General features: G+C 36.0%; 1 protein-coding gene across 1 annotated transcript in view; it reads left to right on the plus strand.

Moving 5' to 3' along the window:
- ATG10 (autophagy related 10) overlaps positions 1-15,496 on the plus strand; it is a 225,560-nt gene that overhangs the window by 140,118 nt on the left and 69,946 nt on the right. Inside the window, exon 4 of the mRNA XM_047778220.1 lies at positions 2,811-2,949. Within this exon, the coding sequence (XP_047634176.1) occupies positions 2,811-2,949 (139 nt within the window). The remainder of the gene's footprint in view (positions 1-2,810; positions 2,950-15,496) is intronic.

Below are 15,496 nucleotides of genomic sequence, written 5' to 3' on the forward strand. Positions count from 1 at the left end.
GGTCACTGCTATGGCATGGGTTCAATTTCTGGCCTGGGAATTTCTAATGCTGTGGGCATAGCCAAAAAAAAAAAAAATCAATGTGATAGCACAGGGATTTTGTAATATTTTTTAATAACTTATAAGGGAAAAGAATCTGAAAAATTATACATACATATATATAATCCTTATATATGTAAAATCACTGTGCTGTACACCCAAAACTAACACAACATTGTAAATCAACTATATTTCAATTAAAATAAATGGAAAAAATGGACTATTAGAAATCATCTGGGAAAAATTCTTACCTCACACCATACACAAAAACAAAATTCAGATGTATTAAAATATGTGGGTGAGAGAGAGAGAGAGAAAGAGTGTTTGTAGAATAAAGAGGTTTAACATTTTTATAATTTTTAAGGATGGAGTGAAACGTAGTAGGAGTCTTTCCAGTGAAGACTGGTAACTCAGAAACTGCAAACAGAAAATGTACAGATTTGACTACATGAAAGTAAAAAAATTTTCATGACAATATGTACACAAAACAAAGTTAAAAGAAAACTGAGAGAAAATGTTTTATATACACATATACACATATCACATAAATCCTTGCACACTTTTGTTTTCCTATGGTGCAGATATGTATATATTTCCAGTAATAAGTTATTATTTCTAATACACAAAGTTTATTTAATTCAAGAAGAAAAATGGAAATTTAAATATCAGAAAAATAAGAAAGAAATAAGAACAGGTGAATCACAGAAGAATACAAATTATCAATAAATATATGAGTAGATGTTCATTCTCATTAGTAATCAAGAAACTAGAAATTGAAACAAAAAACCCCTGACATTTATTCATCAACTAGGCAAAGTTAAAAACAAATTAATATTCAGTATTTATGGAATATCGGAAAGGGCATTCTTTTAAATTTTTTTTCAGGAGTATAAATTGATACAGCCTTTATCTGAAGACAAATTGGTCGTATCTCTTGAAATTTAAAATTCACATACCCTCTCATACATTAATGTCACCTTTAGGAATCTGCACCATGGAAAAATAGAGGTGTATAAAAATATATGTGCTAAGATATTCACTGTAGCATTAGTTGTAGTAGCAGAAAATTATAATTAACCTAAAATATCTAGCAATATGGAAATGTTTAAAAAAACACACAAAACTATGGCATAGTCGTACAGTGGCATACAGTGAAGTCATTAAAAGAAGGAGCAAAATATATAGCATTGATATGGCAGCACCTGGTAATATGCCTACATATTAATTGCAGATGTAGAAGTGGGAGGGGAGGCAGATATATATGTGTATATGTGTTTCTAGGCCAAAAAATTAAATTCTGGAAAAGTACACAATGACCTATTGAAAATGGTTATAAATCTGAGTTACTAAAGTGCTGGGATGAGGGGAATTTCACTTTTTTTTTAGTGTACTTGTGTAGTGTTTGCAATTATTTTTCATCACAATGATTTTATAATGTTAAGAAAGAAAAGAAATTATAATTGCCAGATAATTCCAATCTTTGACCAAAAAGAAAGAATTTGGGTTAAGAGAATTGCTTTAAAAGAAGACATGTTTATCTTTGCCCCCTACTTATTAATTTTATCTGAAATATTTATTTCAATGATTTCTCTGTGGTTACTTTAAATTCATTGTGTTTAATTGATAGTGTTTACTGGAGTTTAGTGAAAAACTATTTTGTAACTATCTTCAGCTGGGATTTATCTAGTGTAGTATCTTCCCCAATGAATTGACTGTGAGTGGGGAATTAGTAAAGCAGATAACAGATCTGGAGAGTAGTCTGTGGCTTTACTTATCTCCACAGGAAACCTTATTTCATATTGATAAAGTTTGAAATCTTTCCTGTAGCTCTTCCTGATTGTTCATTGTTGTTACCATTTTAATGAGAGGTAGAAATGAGCCAAACCAACCTGCTTTTTTCCTTCTACTAGGAAGGTCAAAGAAAATTCCTCAACCCAAATAAACAAGCGAATGTGGATAGAATCTGACTCTGACTCAACATGCCCAGTTAATTGCTTCCAAACATTAAAATACATTCTTAAGAAACCCCCCCACATAATAATAATAGTAAAAAATCAACTGGTGAAGAATAATTAGGTGAGAAGTGAGCTGGCTAGAACACATCTTTGCTTAAACCCCGTTTAAGTTAACATTAATATTTGCCATCTATACTCTGTTATAAATCAGGATTTATTGGAGAAATATACCAAAGATAGCACAATAATAAAGAAAACAGATTCATCTCAGGTTTTGAAATGTACCTAACAAACTCAACCTCTTGCAAAATAACTTTCTTATTCAAAATGGAACTGGGAATTGTTCAGCACACAATGAATCATCTTTTGGCAAGTACAATAGAATCTTTAGGGACATTTCACAGTCTCTTGTTCAATTGTTAGGATGTTTTTAGCTTTCACAGGTAGGGAAGAAGGTAGCTTGTATAACCATCATCTTGTTGCTAAAATTGTGCAGTAAAGATTTTTCAGAGTTGCTGTCGCAATAGATCTTTTTGCTTTTTTTTTCTTCCTGTTTCTTTACCCAGAGTTGCTTTGTCTCTCAAAAACAATCTGGAATTACTTAGTGCTAATGTTTTCTGGTTTTACTATTTACCCAGGACTCAAATGTTAAACATTAATGTGGGAAACTCCCTTTTCCTTACCTCATAGTCCTATATTTATTTAACTGTCATTTTGCAAAAGAAAATCCACATCTTTCTCTCTCTGTGTTAATGTATTCTTTTTATTGACAAACACATTTTGTTTGTTTTTGTATTTACTTTTTTTTTTTTTCAGGAGGCTTTAGAGCCACCCCTGGATGATTCTGAAGTGACAGAGACCGACACGGCAACCGAAGTGATTAAATATGAATATCATGTCTTATATTCCTGCAGCTACCAAGTGCCTGTGCTTTACTTTAGGGCAAGCTTTTTAGGTAAGACCATGTTGGAAGCTAAATGTAAATTCATAACATTTACATATAAGGCAGAAAGCAGATTTGGAAAATTATTCTTGAGAGAAAAAAATAGAGTTAAAAATAAGAAAACTGTGGGTGAGGTAAGGCTTTACCAGTAAATTTTCTCATGCTTTAGAAAGAGTATCGAGATTTGAGAGTGAATGATATCATCCCAGCCTTAAGTCTGATCTTCAGATTCTTGGCCTCCTGCCCAACGTTGACTAAGCCCCCCTGGCCCTTTTTCTTTTCTTTACTTTAAACAAGTAGGAACAACTTAAAGCTACAAGGTTTATTTACTCTAACTTTACGGTAAAGATTTCTTTCCATCTCAAGTGATCCCATTAACTCAAAAGTACCCATGTCTCCTTCCCCAAGCACTAATTATTATTTCAGGAACTGTTTATCAATCCATTTAAGCTGTATTTTAAAATAGCGCTAACATTTCCTTCAGCCATCTATACATCTCTGATGCCTCAGCTTCCTGCCATGCTGTTACTCAACTCATTCCCTTTGCCAAGGTGGAACACCCTGTCTCCTCTGAGGCCTTGGCTAATAAAGCTTATTTAATCAGCAGCCACGTGGAGTCCTCACCCTGCAGTGCTTCTGGGACTCCCCACTTCACATCGTCCTCTGACTAAACTGGGTTAGCATTTTGAGGCCCCTCCACCCTGGATTCAGGGACAAGAAGAGCCACTTCCCCAGCCCACCCTCCCCTGTTTCTCGTTTTCTATCTGGACTTAGCAGCCTTTTGCATTTTGAACAGCCTTCTAACCTTTTCTGGATAGCTAAGACATCTGAATTTAGCCAGTGATATTTTATTTTTAATTAAAAAGTAGCTTAAGCTGCTTTGAATGTGTATTTGGTAGATTTAATCACTTGCTGCCTTATATTGTTTAATGGTCTCTAATTTTGCAGTGTTGGCGGTTTAACAAGCACTTAGGATTTAAAACACAAGAACAAATTCTCATAGACTCCCTGGTGAGAAGATTTTAATCTGAGGTGCAGTTCCTAAGAACTGACAATTTGGGGTAAATTTTCAGCATGGGACATGGGGAATTGAGGACACTGATAGTTCACTAATTCACAAACTCTTGCTGCAGATTTGTCCATATGATTATTATAGGTGTTTAAAACACTCACCTTATCGTAATGCTATTTGGTTTGGATCCCAGAGGTTAAAGGAAGTTTCTTGTCAGTGAGCTGTGTTATACTAAAAAGTAGAAGGAGATACATTTATTTGCTGGGGTGGGGGGAGGAAAATGTCCTTCTTGTTTGGTTTGCAGTAGCTCTTTCTGGTACCTTCCAGTTTTAAAGCCATGTCTTTTGAGGCTGCAGGTAGAGAAAATAGGACACTACTTTTTCAATACTGTACTTTCATATAATTAGTATTCACCATAAGCAGTTAATCACCAGAGAAGAGCTCCCAGAGACAAAACAAGTTGTTTAGCTTGTCAGCATTAGGGAATCAGAGGTGTTGAAACATGACTGCTTCTAGCTGGAAGTGGGTCTTGCCGAGGCCGGTGGATGAGCTCATACGTGTGCTTTGCTCTTGTGTGCCAACAGCTCCCCTTACAGTACAGCACAGTAATTGTTCCTGCAAGTCCAATTATATTTTAATGAAATTTGTATACTTCCTAAGATCTTTTCTTCATTATGGTTTTCTTAAAAAAAAAAAAAAACTAGCTATTTTGGATTCTATTTATATATTTTTAAGATGCTCTTCATTTATGCTTTTATAAAGGAAACCAAAACAAGTCATTTATTTTATGTAGAAGGATTTCTTCTCCACCCTTCACATTCTGTGTTATATAGAATGAACAGTAGGAATTTTTGAATTCCGGAAGTCATGTAGTGGTTTTCCAGGTACATTAAAATATCAAATTTAATTTTTGCAAAGCATACTGAATGCTGTCTTGTGGAGAAACACGAAGATGGTTGTTTTCTTTATCATACCCTCATAATTCCTTTTCTCTTTTCTATCTAGCTTAACCTAATGGGTGTTCTAAAAATGTATTTCCCTTTACTCTGGAGTCAGAATTTTTCATTTATTCCCCTCAGTCTATTCCTTCTTCACGTGTTTCATGGTTACTCTGGCCTTTGATCTTTTTGTTAAGCAAATCTCTATCAGTGGGGTGAATGGATTCCTAACATCTTCCTTTTATTCCAGGTCCAGATTTTTCTTTGTCTCATTCTAAGAGACTTCTGACCTAGAAAAAGGATGGCTATAAAATTTCTTGCTCAGGGGTCTTTTTGTTGTTGTTGTTGCTTCAAAAATAGTTCACTTAGCCTTGTTTTTGACAGATATTTAGAACTTCTTTTGCGTTTGACTGTTACTAAAAATTAGTTTCTCTGCTTTGCTCTGAATTTTCATTCCAGAACCTCTTTTCTTTTTTAGGTAAAGCAGTAGTAAGTAGTTCCCATTTAAATTGACAATACCTTTCTTTCATCAACTGGCTTAGATTTCAGAAGAAATTGTTTTGTTTCTTGAAATGCAAATCCATTGGGCTGTGGTTACCTCTTATTCCTTTACATGTCCAGTGTCCACCAGGCCAACTATTGCCTAAGACTCAGCTAATACACCAGTTATTCTTGTCACTCCCATGTCATATCACATCACATCACATTAAATCGTATGTACATACTGCACTATAGCAAGAAGTTATTTGTTTATTTGTCTCTGATAAAATGGTAAGCCAAAAGGTAAGGGTTTAAGGTAAAAAAAGAAAGAGGAAGGAAATTAATAGTGAGTACTAAAAAACCTACAAACTGACAAGCTTTATTCACAGCTGTGTGTGTATAATACATATATGACATATGTATTATTTGTCCTACTCATTTTAATACCCACAGTATCAACTGCGACACAGTATCAACAAGTACTCATTAAATGAACCAGGAGGAGGAATTTCTAACCACTCTGAATACAGCCTAAAGATGGAAACCTTGTGATGGTACCGTAATTGAACTTTTTTGCTGTGTTATAAGGAAAGGAGTGATGCTGTTGTCTCCAGGAAACGCAGAACCTAAACCATTTATATATCTTACATGTCTTTACTCTTTAGCCTGGTGATTCCCAGAAACTGTAGGAATGGTTGACTGAGAAAAATGGAATGTCCTAAGGACTCAAAGGTGAACATCCAAACTAGCTGGGCAGCTGTTCAATTTTTGTAAACACACATTTTTATTTGGTCCCTGAAGGCAGCCAGCCACGTTGAGACTGCATTCTCTTTCTGGGAACCTCTCCTTTCTACTACTTGGGCATATAGGAGCTCAGTTTCCTAGGGGATAACGTGAATTTAAGAGAAGAAATGAGTCCTTCTCAGTGTTCTTTTTTCCCTCACCACTCTTACCACTCTTAGGTTGGGGTGAGATGGTGGGACACACCTAATACTACTTGCTACCCAGTAGTGGATGAGAGGTAATTGCACTTGGGTGAAGTACTAATAAATATCCTACATTCGAATAGTGCTTTGCAGTCTGTAAAGTCCATTCTTACAAAATACTGGTGTCTTCAAGCACTGGTCTTTCTCCCCACCTCCACTATTTTTGAGGTACACTGTGTTAATTATAGGTATCATGCAAAAAGCTTCCAACTACTGCTCATCATTCTATCATTCAAACACCTTTTTATGTCCCATTTTTCCCTTTTAGGGGCTTTGCTTTGGTCAAAAGCTGATGGAAACTGTTAGAAATATAATATAAACCTTAGGCATATACATAATGGCTTTGGACTTTACCAGAGTCTTAAGCTTACCTAGTTTTCCCCTTCATTTACAACCAGAGATTCCTGTATTTATTTCAGCTTGAATTCTGATTTTCATCCCCATCTCTCTTCCTTTCCTTTGCTCTCAGTCTCTATTGAAAAATAGACCAAGTGGTTCTTCTCATTTTCAAAATATTTAATTCTTGGTGCTGACATATGGGTTCTTCTTGGGGACCGTTTTGACATATTTCTTTAATTAGTCAGAAGGGCTGCTTTTGAATAAGGTAGGAAGCATTTCTTCATTTCAGCAACTGAATGTCTGTTCTTTCTGGAGATCCATTCTATTATTGACCCAGGGAGTAAGAGTAAAGAATTAAAAATATAGCCCAGATATTTCATGCAGAAGATTTATCCGCTTGTTTTACATCTGACCAGTGTTCATGGAGGAACAGGGCAAAATAAATAGCCAAAGAATAATTCCCTCACAAAGGCAGCATAACTAGACCAAGGTAAAGGCCAGCTCAAAGGAAGAACAATGAAAAGATTGGAATTAGAGTAGTGTGTACATCGTCAGGGAGGAGGAGGAAGAAGCTTGGGGTAGTCTTCCTCCACTACAAATTGTGGAAGAAATGGCTGGAAAGATACATTGAAGTCAAATTATGGAAGAGATAAGGAGTGGGATGGAGTCGGAGGATATAATCAAAGAGTGAAAGAGACTGAGTGAAAGTGAATGGGAATCAAGGGAAGGATTTCCTAGAGTAGGAGTTTTGATAGAGTAAAACAGAAAGAAAATTAATGAGGGATGGGAAGAAATTATGAAGAATGAAATTTTAGGAAGAGGAATGTGGCTTTTTTTGGAGTTGGAGTAGTTAGAATTTTTTATTTATTTATTTTTTTATTATTATTTTTTTTATAATAGCCTCTTAGAGAGAATGAACTGGAAAGAACATATTTTCAGGGAAAAATCACCATTCCCAGTACAGTGAGAGTTAAGGTGGTGTGTTAAAAAGAAAAGAAAGGTAGATTAATGAGGTACTTAAAGATTAAGGCAAAAATAATTTTAGTTAATTATTATAATGAGCGGGAATTAGATAATGATTTGGCAGATAATTTAGAATCTTATTTGATTGTAGCAAATCTTTAAGAAAGTTCATATATGCCACTTATGTTTACATAAATAATAAGTCTAGCAAAGTCATAATAATGCAATGGAACATGAGTTTTGATGCACTAAAAAAAGATTTTTAGGGGTTGAAATGTGAAGAGCAGACTGTGAAAGTTATTCAGAAAAATAATGAATAATTATTTAACTAATATAAATATATTCATAGAAGTTCCCATTGTGGCTCAGAGGGTTACAAACCTGACTAGTATCCGTGAGGACTCGGCTTCAATCCCTGGCCTTGGTCAGTGGGTTTAAGGATCTAGCATTGGGAGTTCCCGTCATGGCTCAGTGGTTAACGAATCCCACTAGCAACCATGATGTTGCGGGTTCGATCCCTGGCCTTGCTCAGTGAGTTAAGGATCTGGCGTTGCCTTGAGCTGTGGTGTAGGTTGCAGACGAGGCTCGGATGCTACCTTGCTGGGGCTCTGGCGTAGGCCAGTGGCTGCAGCTCCGATTAGACCCCTAGTCTGGGAACCTCCATAGGCCCAGGGAGTGGCCCAAGAAATGGCAAAAAAATTAAAAAAAGACAAAAGAAGGATCTAGTGTTGCCGTGAGCTGTGGTGTAGGTCACAGACGCAGCTTGGATCCTGCATTGCTGTGGCTATGTTGTAAGCCGGCGGCTGCATCTCTGATTCAACCCCTAGCCTGGGAAATTCTGGGTGCTGCAGGTGTGGCCCAAAAAGGAAAAAAAAAAAAGCAAGCAAGCAAGAAATTCAAACAGAACACTTTAAATAATAAAGGAAACTTTTTTGGCTGCACCCTTGGCATACGGAAATTCCTGGGCTAAAGATAGAACTTGTACCTCCGCAGAGACCAAAGCCATTGCAGTTGGATCCTTAACCCACTGTGCATGGTGGGAACTCCTAAAAGAGGAAGTTTAATGAGAATTATTCATTGAACCAAGTAAATGTTTGAAACATGGGGAACTAGAGTAGAAATAGGATACTGGGTTTGAACACATGATGGGATAGATTCCTATTGAAAAATCAAGCACTAATTTTAAAATGTATTGAAGAAAAGGTGAAACAAAACTACAGGGACAGCTAATTAGCTAGAGGGTTTATTCTAACCCATGTTAACATAAAGCATCACATACACAAAAAGCAACAGATTTTACATGAATTTAGAGGCAAGGAAAAGATAAGAAAAGGCAGAAAAACTTATTTTCTTACTTTCGAGAGACTCTACTTTAGCCTTCCTGGACAAGTAAGTGTTGTATTGTGGTTCATAAGGAAGAAACATTTCTTTGCTTACTCTTGGCAAAACAAGCCCTGTTTGTAACATCCAGTAAAACATATATGAGTGCCTACTGAATACACAGCGCAAAAACTCATTAGCCTGTTTAAAAAAATATGCTGAGGAAAATAGCTGCCTAACTTGAAACTCGTGTTTTGGTTTTCTCCTTCTTTAAAGTCATCACAGCAGAGTTTCTCATGTCCACGTGTTAAGTGCTGTGCCGAGAAGGTGGAGACCGCATTCTCCATGGGAAGAAGCTCAAGCTGGATAGATAGTCTCAGGGTGCTGCTACAGATGTTAACAGGTCCATGTTCTGAGGGAACTGAAGTTTGAAGAGAGCCAGGAGCCCAAAATGCTGAGTACTCTTGTGCTAAAGTAGGAGGTTGGAATCAAAACATCAGAGCACTTTGGACAGGATTAAAAGTAGAGCGTATTCTGCAGTAGAACCAGCAGACCTAATGTTGTAGGTATTTATCTGGTGATACGGTCTTTGGAGTTCTGATGAATAGTTGTGGGGACATTGCAGACCCAATGTTGCTTCCCTTGGGACATTTTCTGATTCAAAGGTTCTTCAAGAAGGTCTTGTGTGTACTTCTGCTAGGTTAAGTGTTTAACTTAAATGAAAGGTTATACTATTGCTTGCATTATAAGTTCTTAACACAGTGTGTGGACAGTTTAAGGTGACCCTAAATTACTCCTCTTTGTGTTGTTGGGCGTATTTTCATAAAAATGGATTGCAGCATACACTAACTTTCTCAAATGTAATTGAAAGATGTTTTACATTTATTTTCCACTCAAAAATCCTAGACAAATATATGACATTTTAACAACTGGGGCTGATAATTTTGAAAATTGATAAATATTAAGCAAGATGTATAAACTGTTCGTCTGGCCTTTATTAGTTAAGTATACTTTGTTGCAGATAATCGAACCTGACTGTGATAAGCAGAAGAGGATTTAGTGGAAGGGTACATTTTAGGTCAACTGAAGGCACGAATGATAAGATGAGGGGATGTGTCTGCCTCTCTTTTGCTTTAGTGGTACAAAATGAAACTCTCTGCTTTCTACTTATTTTGGAACTTATCTGCTGAATAGGAACTTTGTTTGAATATTGAAAAATCAAGTATCCACTATACCTTCATCTACTTAAAACTATAGATTTATGTAAGTATGAGGGTTTTTTCCGTAAATGAAAAGCATTTAATCAATGAATTTTTAATCATGATTGTTCAGTCTTTATTCCTAGTAATAGCTGTGCTAATTGCTCTAGAAATAATGCTGAACATCCATCTATCCACTCATTGGAAAATATTTATACACAGGGCATGAAAATGTTTCTGGAATGCAGAGATGAATAAAGGAATCAGAGGTGGTTGATCCCCTCAAGGAATTTGCTGTCTACTGAGGGAAACAAAGCAGGTTTGAAATTCACTGTAACAAGTAGAATATATTAAGGGCCGGGAGAGAGGTAAAAATTGCTACCAGGGGAGTTCCTGTTGCAGCTCAGCGGATTAAGAACCCAACTAGGATCCATGAGGATGCAGGTTCAATTCTCAGCTTTGCTTTTTAGGCTAAGGACCTGGCGTTGTTGCAAGTGTGGCATAGGTTGCAGATGCGGCTTGGATCTTGTGTTGCTGTGCTGTAGGCAGGCAGTTGCAGCTCCGATTTGACCCCTATTCTGGAAACTTCGATGTGCCACCGACGTGGCCCTAAAAAGCAAAAAACAAACAAAAAAAATGCCACTAAGCAGAGTAGGTTAATGCCACTAGGCAGAGTAGGCTAATGGTTGATAGGGGTTGGGAGATGGGGAAATGAGGACATACTGATTAAAGGGTACAGATTTTCAGATATAAGATCTAATGTACAGCATGGAGACTATAGTTAACAATACTTTATTGTATTCTCAAAAGTTACTAAGAGTAGATTTTAAATGTTCTAATCACACACATGCTCACACACACACACACACACAAATGGTAAGCATGTGAGGGGATGGATGTGTTAAATTGTCATGTATACCTTAAATTTACATAATTCCATGTATCCACTATATCCTAATAAAGCTGGGGAGGCAGGCAGAAATGGCCACCAGGGCTCAGAGGGCAGAGATTACCTTGAGCTGGAGAGATCAAGAGAGGCCTTGGCAGCGATGACGGAAAAGGTAGGCCTAGCCCACTAGGAAACATAGGAAAAGCAAAATTCCGGATACTCCTAGGTTAGGCAGTGCTGGTGGAGACTGCTAGTGACAACAAACAACACAACAACTAATATGTGTGTATCACGTCATAGTTTACAAAGAGCTCTTGGGTACAGAGACAGTATAGTGGTAAAAGTACAAGATCTGCAGCTAGAAAGCCTTAGTTCTTTTTTTTTTATTATTGAAATATAGTTGATTTACAGTGTTCTGTTAGGTTCAGGTGTATAGCAAAGTGATTATAGTTTTTATAAGATATTGAATATAGTTCCGATTGCTATACAGTAGGACCTTGTTTATCTGTTTTTTATATAGTAGCTTGCATCTGCTAATCCTAAACTCCTAATTTAACACTCCCCCTGCTTTTTCCCTTAGGTTACTATAAATTTGTTTTCTATATCTGTAAGTCTGTTTCTGTTTCATAAGTTCAATTGTGTTAGATTTTTAGATTCCATGAGTAAGTGATATCAGATGATACTTTCTCGGTCTGACTTACTTCACTTAGTATGATAATCAAATTCATGTTGCTGCAAGTGACATTATTTCATTCTTTTTTGTGGATGAGTAGTATTCTAATATATGTATATATATTACATCTTCTTTATTCATCTGTCAATGGTAAACATTTATGTTGCTTTCATGTCTTGGCTTTTGTAAATAGAGCCTATATAAACATTGGGGTGCATATATCTTTTCAAATTAGAATTTTCTCAGGATACATGCCCAGGAGTGGTATTGCTTTATCATATGGTAGTTTTGTTTTTAGGTTTTTTTTTTAAAGGAATCTCCATACTCTTTTCCTTAGTGGCTGCACCAGTTTACATTCCCACCAATAATGTGGGGATGGGTTCCCTTTTCTCCACACCCTCTCCAGAATTTATTATCTGTAGCCTTTTTAACAGTGGCCATTCTGACCAGTGTGAGGTGATACCTCATTGTGGTTTTGATTTGCATTTCTCTGATGGTTACCGATGCTGAACATCTTTTCATGTGCCTGTTGGTCATCTGTAGGTTTTCTTCAGAGTAATGTCTATTTAGGTTTTCTGCCTATTTTTTTATATTTCTATTGTTGTTGTTACTGAGTTGTATGAGCTGTTTGTATGTTTTGGAAATTAAGCCCATTTTGGGTGCGAAGTTTGCAAATATTTTCCCCCAGTCTGTAGTTTTTTCATTTTGTTTATGATTGGAAAGACTTAGTTCTGATTCCTACTTCTGCTTACTAACTGTGTTACCTTGGAGTTCCCTTAGGACTCAGTTGGTTAAGAATCTGGCATTGTTACTGCTATGGCTCTTGTTGCTACTGTGGCGCAGGTTTGATCCCTGGCCTGGAAACTTCCCCAAGCCACGGGCCCCACAAACAAACAAACAAACAAAAAACAAAAACCATAATAATGATAAAAAGGAGTTATTTTGTGGCACGGCAAGGTAAGGATTCAGCGTTGTCACTGCAGCAGCTCTGGTTGCTGCTGTGGTGTGAGTTCTGTCCCTGGCCTGGAAATTTACACATGTTGCGGTCACAGTCAAAAGATAAAAAATAAAAAAATAAAAAATAACTATCAGATCCTGCATAAATCATTGAACTCTTTGTTTTACCATCTAAAAAATTTTCAGATAATGATAATAAACTCTGCTTCATAGAGCTTTGAGCTAATCTATAAAGTGGGACTTGGCATATAGTTAGTACCTTTCGGTAATGCTAGCTGAGTTCTGTATCTTGATGCTCACAATAACATTGTAAGATAGGAACTGTTATTATCCTTATGTACAGACATAAAAGCTGAGTGCTCAGAAGGGTTAAATGATTTATTTATTCAAGGGTATGTAGAAAACTAAAGAGTTGAGACTCCAAGTCTTTAGCCCATTTTTACTACATGATGCCCAGTAACCAGAATTTAAGAAATGTTAAAGGGAATTTGCCATAGTCTATATTTTTGGAATTTTCATTTGGATTTCTTGAGATTAATAAAGACTAATTGTGAGAAAATGTATGTAGGAATAAATAAAAATTACAGAGCTAACCAGAACAGTAGCTGCTATGAATGTACATGAACAATTAACACTCATTTCATATCACAATTTTCTCACTGAAGCAAAAATGCATTTTCCCCTTTGATGGAGCATCATCTCTGCCTTACTGTGGAGTATGACATGAATTTTTATAGCCTTCAAGGCTTTCTTGAAGACAATATATTGAATAATGACATATTTCCCTGTGAAAAATCTACCCTTTCCTTTTTATTTCTAGGGATCACATTCAGAACATTACTCTTAAATTTACTCTAAATAATTTATGCTCTCACTAATCTTCATTTTAGGAGTTATGAAATTTTAGTGAAAGTATGCACCATGGGATAAAGGTGACTTCAGCACGCTTGCACTAGAGTTAGGTAGTGCTAGTGAAATATCTCATGCTGTTATTTGATTCATGAAAACTAATAGCCCTGAGAAATTTAATTTAGAAAGCTGCACATTTTGAGTAATATATAGATTACTTGACATGTAGGTTATTATTCAATTGAGAGATTTTATATGAAAATGTTAAATTAAATGCTACTGGCAGTTGCTAAAGATTGTACTTTTTAATTATTCTATTTTTCATCCGATGTCTCTTCCTCTTTTGTCATTGACATTTTAGGCTGCTGACAGAATATTCCTTTAGCTCAAATGTGTATTATCATTCCAGGTGATAGAGGCACATAGTAGGGACTCAATAAACACTAGTTAAATAGATGGCCTTAATTTACCACTCTCACTTTGTAGGTTGCAGCTGAAATCATTTTGGCTTCTACTTCAATTTTTCAAGTATGCAAGAGATTTTACTGAGCTTCTCAGCTGCAGTGTGATTAATGAGATTTCTAAGCATGTTGAAATTGGTGCTATCGAATATCTTGGGTCTGAAACCAGGGAGTTGTTGATTGAGTATGCTTATGTCTCCTCTGACTGAGGCCATACAGAAAAAATAGACTCTCTAAACAGGGCTTAAAGTTCTTGATTGAAGATAACTTCAACTGAACATGAAGGCACATAATAATGTGTTTCATGGGTTTAACCAAGTATTTGTTTCTGCCCACATTTTAATTTTAAATTAAAGTTTGGGGTCTTCAGTCTTAATAAATAGATAGATTCAAAATTCTCCATGTTTCTGCCATATTTAATCTCTCTTTTTATGATATGATTTTAAAAATATTTTGACTGTCTTACTTCAGTGATTACCGTGGGCTATCTGAAGGCTCCATTTTGGTTTTGGAGTAATTAGAGTCACATTATAAATACATTTTTTGTGTCGATTGTGTAAATCATGATTTCAAAGATATTGCTCATCAGGTAAAGCATTTGCAGTGTGTGAGTGAGGCTTAGAACTATACAACAAGGCTGCAGTGATGAAAGAATGGATGCGGTCTTTGTCCTCAGAGGCCATGGAATAGCAGTGGGAGCACTGGATTGTGAGCCCTGAGACCTGAGTCTGGCTCCGGTTCAGTCATGAACTGGCTGCGTAATTTTGATAGATATATATTTCCCAAGACCTTAGTTACTTTATGTATAAAATTAGTAATTATACCAGATGTAACAATTTATTATCCTACAACTTGATTTCTTTTAACTTTGATATCTGAACATTATTTTAAAAGCATGACACCTCTTAATAATTTGATTGTTTGGTTTGCTATTTAACACTGACCTGAGATATCTTTCCCTCTTCCAACAGTAACACATGCGTGCGCGCCCACACCCCCCCCAACACACACGCTCATGCATATTTTGAAAATGTGTAGTGCTTATCTTAAGAGCAAAGTTTGGCCCTACTCTGTAAATGTGTTCAGAAAACAATATAACACAGATACTGAAGGCAGCTTGTTTTTAACTTCTAGCTAAACATGACATTCAAATGTTAATTGGATGAATAAATCTTGTTCATTTTACAGACATGGAAATGTCAGTAGAATAAAACTATTTATCACAAGATAATGGTCTCCTGCCGCCAGATAAATGCCAAGATGAAGATACTTATTGAAAATATATCAACATATTCTATTGCTATTTATTGAAAATAAAGGTTGAGGAAAAGTTCAACTTTTCAGGTCAAACATGAGAAATGCCCTGTCTATGGTAGTAATATATTACTGTTTCAAACACAATGCATATGGTATAGAAACATGAGAAAATTCTAAGAAATGATAGTCTATAAATGAATCGTTTAGCTTTCAGGTATGAGAATAACTGGAATGTT

Source organism: Phacochoerus africanus, chromosome 4 (genome assembly GCF_016906955.1).
Source record: "Phacochoerus africanus isolate WHEZ1 chromosome 4, ROS_Pafr_v1, whole genome shotgun sequence".
Taxonomy (NCBI): domain Eukaryota; kingdom Metazoa; phylum Chordata; class Mammalia; order Artiodactyla; family Suidae; genus Phacochoerus; species Phacochoerus africanus.